We start from the raw sequence: 5,000 nt of genomic DNA on the forward strand, positions 1-5,000 counted from the left end.
GCCTCGTACACCTGCTTCTGTCTGCAAGAGTTCAGCGGACTCAACTGTGAACTGGGTGAGAAGGAATAGACGAGGCTTAACACAGACAGACAGACAGACAGACAGACAGACAGACAGACAGACAGACAGACAGATAGGCAGGCAGGCAGACAGACAGACAGGCAGGCAGGCAGGCAGGCAGGCAGACAGACAGACAGACAGACAGACAGACAGACAGACAGACAGACAGACAGACAGACAGACAGACAGACAGACAGACAGACAGACAGACAGACAGACAGACAGGCAGGCAGGCAGACAGACAGACAGACAGACAGACAGACAGACAGACAGACAGACAGACAGACAGACAGACAGGCAGGCAGACAGACAGACAGACAGACAGACAGACAGGCAGGCAGACAGACAGACAGATAGACAGACAGACAGACAGACAGACAGACAGACAGACACACACACACCAAAAACTGTAAATTGGGTGAGAGAAATAAAGAAATGTTCTATAACTGTCTTATATTAGGCAGCTCGCGTCAGTAAACTATTCAATTTCATACATTTTATTAAAGGTGCAGTGTGTAATATGACATCATCAAGAAAGTTCTAGAATGCAACGCTCCCTGGGTAACCCCAACCCTTTAGAATAATAACAGAAGCTACAATTTTAAACAATGCACCTGATGACATTCCAACTATGACACTTTCAAGATGGCCGCACAAGGCCTTGGTCCAAAATATGCAGAAATATGGACATATATGAGACCCTTTCTAAGGGAAAAAATAATAATTCAAAACTTCAGCTATTATGCACTAAATTAAATGTATTTATGGATATTATAATTATTTTCTACAAAGTCTGCTAGGAAATAAAACCCAAAATTCTACACACTGCAGGTTTATCAGATGCTCAGAATAATAACATTAATAATGACTTTTGCATTTGGAATTCGTCAGGGCTCAAGTCTAGATCGTTTAATTTTCTGTATATGTTTGTATGCAGATTTTTATAGTTTATCTCAATGCCTTTGTCATGGGTTACGCGGTAGTGTAAAAACACCAAAATGAGGACGCTAGAGTTAACACAAACTGAAAGTTCCTCGTACAGTAGCCACTATTAACCTCTTCTTAACCATGGCCATATTCTATCTATCTATCTATCTATCTATCTATCTATCTATCTATCTATCTATCTATCTATCTATCTATCTATCTATCTATCTATCTATCTATCTATCTATCTATCTTCTTTCTTGTCCACAGAGTACCTTGCGTTCCCGACCACCTGCCTCTTGGAGAACGGCGGCTGTGAGCACTTCTGTTTGGATCAGGACGTTGGTTTGAACTGCTCGTGTGCAGACGGATACACACTGCACACAGACGGACACAGCTGCATCGCAACAGGTTTACACACAGTCATATCTTCTGTAAATTTTTGGGGCGACTGTGGCTCAGTTGGTAGAGCGGGTCGGCTGATGATCAAAGGGTTGGAGGTTCGATTCCTGCCCTGCCACTTGTGTCATGGTTGTTGTGTCCTTGGGCAAGACACTTCACCCACCTTGCCTTGTGTGAATGTCGATAGTTAGCCTGCTGCTATCGGTGTATGAATGTGTGTGAATGGTAACGTGGGAATGGGAACAGGTCTCCCTTGAAAAAGAGTCTTCGGTCTCAATGGGATTTACCTGTAGAAATAAAGGTTAAAAAAAAAAAAAAAAAAAAAAAAAAAAAAAAAAATGGCTGGTTCAAATTCAGCATTAACACAGTTATGCAGCTCTGGAAAAAAATTAAGAGACCACTGACTCCAAAATGTTCAGTGTCTCTCGTTTTACTATTTAGAGGCATATGTTTGAGTAGAATGAACATTTTGGTTTTATAATATAAACTACTGACAACATTTCTACCAAATTCACAATACATTTTATTGTCATAAAGAGCATTTACAATAAGTTATGTAGAGATGAAGATTTAAAGGTGCAGTGTGTAATATGACATCATCAAGAAAGTTCTAGAATGCAACGCTCCCTGGGTAACCCCACCCCTTTTGAATGATAACAGAAGCTACAGCGGCCTTCAAGGACAAGAACAATTCTAAATTTTAAACAATGCACCTGATGACATTCCAACTATGACGCTTTCAACATGGCGGCCAGTAGGCCTTGGTCCAAGGTATGGAGAAATATGGACATATATGAGACCCTTTCTAAGGGGAAAAATAATAATTCTACTTTTTTTTCAGCTATTATGCACTAAATTAAAAGTACTCAAGGATATTATAATTACTTTCTACAAAATCTGCTAGGAAATAAAACCCACAATTCTACACACTGCAGGTTTAAGAAAAATCCAGACTTGATTTTTTCCGGAGCTGTATATTCTGTAAAATGGTTGGTTCAGCCCTGGCAACCCAAATTCACTAAATCCTTGTAACTATGATATTTATAAAAATGTATTTTTTTTTTAAATTTTTTTTTTGGCATTTTTATGGTTTATTGATAGTGTAGAGACAGAGTTGAAATGGGGCAGAGAGGGGAGTGACATGCAGAGAACGGCCGCGGGCTGGAATCGAACCCAGGTCCGCTGCTGGCCGAGGCCCATGGGGGGGAGACGCCCTACCAACTGAGCTAAGGGCGCCCCCATGAAAATTTATTTTTAATCAGATTGTTATATAAATGTAAACAGCTCATTGAGAAACCCAGCGCTGGTGTCATATGTTTACTAGTGAGGGTTGCCAGGGCCTTTAGAACAGGTAGAAATACAGTCATGTATTCTGTAAATGGTTCAGTATTAAAACAGCTATATGATGAGCTGGGCTGTTCTGTAAGTAAAGCTGGTTTCGATTAATTGGATAACGATACAATATTTGCAGATATCACAAAGTCTGCCGCGATATGACTTAGATTTTTTTTTAAGATTTTTTTTTTTAACCTTTATTTCTACAGGTAAATCCCATTGAGACCGGAGACTTATTTTCAAGGGAGACCTGTTCCCATTCCCACGTTACCATTCACACACGTCTATATGTACAAAACCTCTGCGACAGGGCTCTGTGCAGTAACACGTTGGTGTGTTTCTCAGATGCGATCGCGTGTGGGATGGTGCCGGTGCTCCAGGGGGAAAGCAAAGCGGGACAGCTGGACCCCCGAGCTCGGATCGTGGGAGGAACAGAGTGTCCCAAAGGGGAATGTCCCTGGCAGGTACGCTCACCTGATGTAGATGGATCTATCTCTATCTATCTATCTATCTATCTATCTATCTATCTATCTATCTATCTATCTATCTATCTATCTATCTATCTATCTATCTATCTATCTATCTATCTATCTATCTATCTATCTGTCTGTCTGTCTGTCTGTCTGTCTGTCTGTCTGTCTGTCTGTCTGTCTGTCTGTCTGTCTGTCTGTCTGTCTGTCTGTCTGTCTGTCTGTCTGTCTGTCTGTCTGTCTGTCTGTCTGTCTATCTATCTATCTGTCTGTCTGTCTGTCTGTCTGTGTCTGTCTGTCTGTCTGTCTGTCTGTCTAATTATCTACATGCCCGTTTACAGAGCCTAGGCTGTGTATTAACACTGGATTGTTTTTCACAGGTTTTGCTGGTGTATAAAGGCAAAGGCTTCTGTGGCGGAGTGATCTATAAACCAACGTGGATCCTCACAGCCTCTCACTGTCTCGAAGACACAGACGTCCAGTTTCTGAAGGTGGTGGCAGGTACGTCTGTCTGTCTGTCTGTCTACATGTCTGGCTGTTCTTCTGTCTGTCTGTCTGTCTGTCTGTCTGTCTGTCTGTCTGTTTGTCTGTGTGTCTACCTGTCTGTATGTCTGTCTGTCTGTCTTTATACCTGTCTGCCTATCTGTGTGTCTGTCTACTTGTCTGTTTGTCTGTGTGTCTGTCTGTCTGCCTGTCTACATGTCTGTCTAACAATCTGTCTGTCTGTCTGTCAGTCTTTATACCTGTCTGTCTGTCTGTCTGTCTGTCTGTCTGTTTGTCTGTCCATCTATTTTAAATGGAATTAAAAAGGTTTTAAAAAGACATTTTTTTGAGAGTTGAAATGGGGAGACAAAGAGAGAGAGAGAGAGAGGGGGGGGATGACCTGCAGTAAAGGTCCACGGGTCGGATTTGAACCCACGACCACTGCAACGAAGGCCAGAGCCAATATGGTACGTTCTCTATCCACTACGCCACCGGAGCGCCCGAGACATTACATTTTTAACATTCTTTTTATCTTATTTTTATATATCGGCCTATTTATATTTTCTGCCCTTTACCAGGTTAGATGACCAGCTGCACAAACATTAGATCTGTTTGGTCTTTCTCTTATCATCAATATCATTTAAAATTGCATTAAAAGGACTTACAGGGTTGCGCTATAGCGGATAGAGCGTGTACCATATCGGCTCCGGCCTTCGTTGCAGTGGTCGCGGGTTCGAATCCGACCTGTGGACCTTTACTGCAGGTCATCCCCCCCCCCTCTCTCTCTCTGTCTCTCTCTCTCTCTCTCTGTCTCCCCATTTCAACTCTGTACTGTCTAATGAAGCTTGAAAATGCCAAAAAATAATCAAAAAATAAATAAATTAATAACTTACAGTACATTTATCTTTTCTGCATTATATATATTTTTTTTTTATAAATCTTTTTATTGAAGGAGGAGCAAGCATGTCACCTTGTACAGGAAGTAAGACAGTTCTCCATTTTCATTTTCTCTTTAACCAAATAAAAAATATTACAAACAAAAAAAAAAAAAAATAAAAATTAGCAAAAAGAACATTGCTAAGTATTATCCCCCCTCCCAACAAAAGTATCCCACCCTTACCACCCACCCCCCATATTGACAACATTCTGGGAAGCTTTTTTTTTTCCACTCTGTTTGGTACACATTTCTTCAAAAACATTTAAGTGTCTTCTGCATTTTATATTTTTGCCCTTTTTCTTGCAGGCGAACACAACAGAGCGATAGACGAAGGCACGGAGCAGCTGATCCAAGTCTCCGAAATCATAATGCACCAGAGCTACGTC

General features: G+C 41.2%; 1 protein-coding gene across 1 annotated transcript in view; it reads left to right on the forward strand.

The window, feature by feature from the left end:
* Nucleotides 1–5,000, forward strand: part of LOC307269926 (coagulation factor VII-like) — a gene marked incomplete at both ends in the record, with an annotated part of 8,899 nt that continues 3,899 nt past the window's right edge. The window contains 5 exon segments of the mRNA XM_080053012.1: nt 1–55; nt 1,258–1,398; nt 3,070–3,188; nt 3,575–3,695; nt 4,921–5,000. The exon segment at nt 4,921–5,000 is cut by the window's right edge and continues 219 nt beyond it. Of these exon segments, the coding sequence (XP_079909138.1) occupies nt 1–55; nt 1,258–1,398; nt 3,070–3,188; nt 3,575–3,695; nt 4,921–5,000 (516 nt within the window).

The sequence above is a fragment of the Ammodytes marinus genome, assembly GCF_949987685.1.
Source record: "Ammodytes marinus genome assembly, chromosome: 24".
Classification (NCBI taxonomy): domain Eukaryota; kingdom Metazoa; phylum Chordata; class Actinopteri; order Uranoscopiformes; family Ammodytidae; genus Ammodytes; species Ammodytes marinus.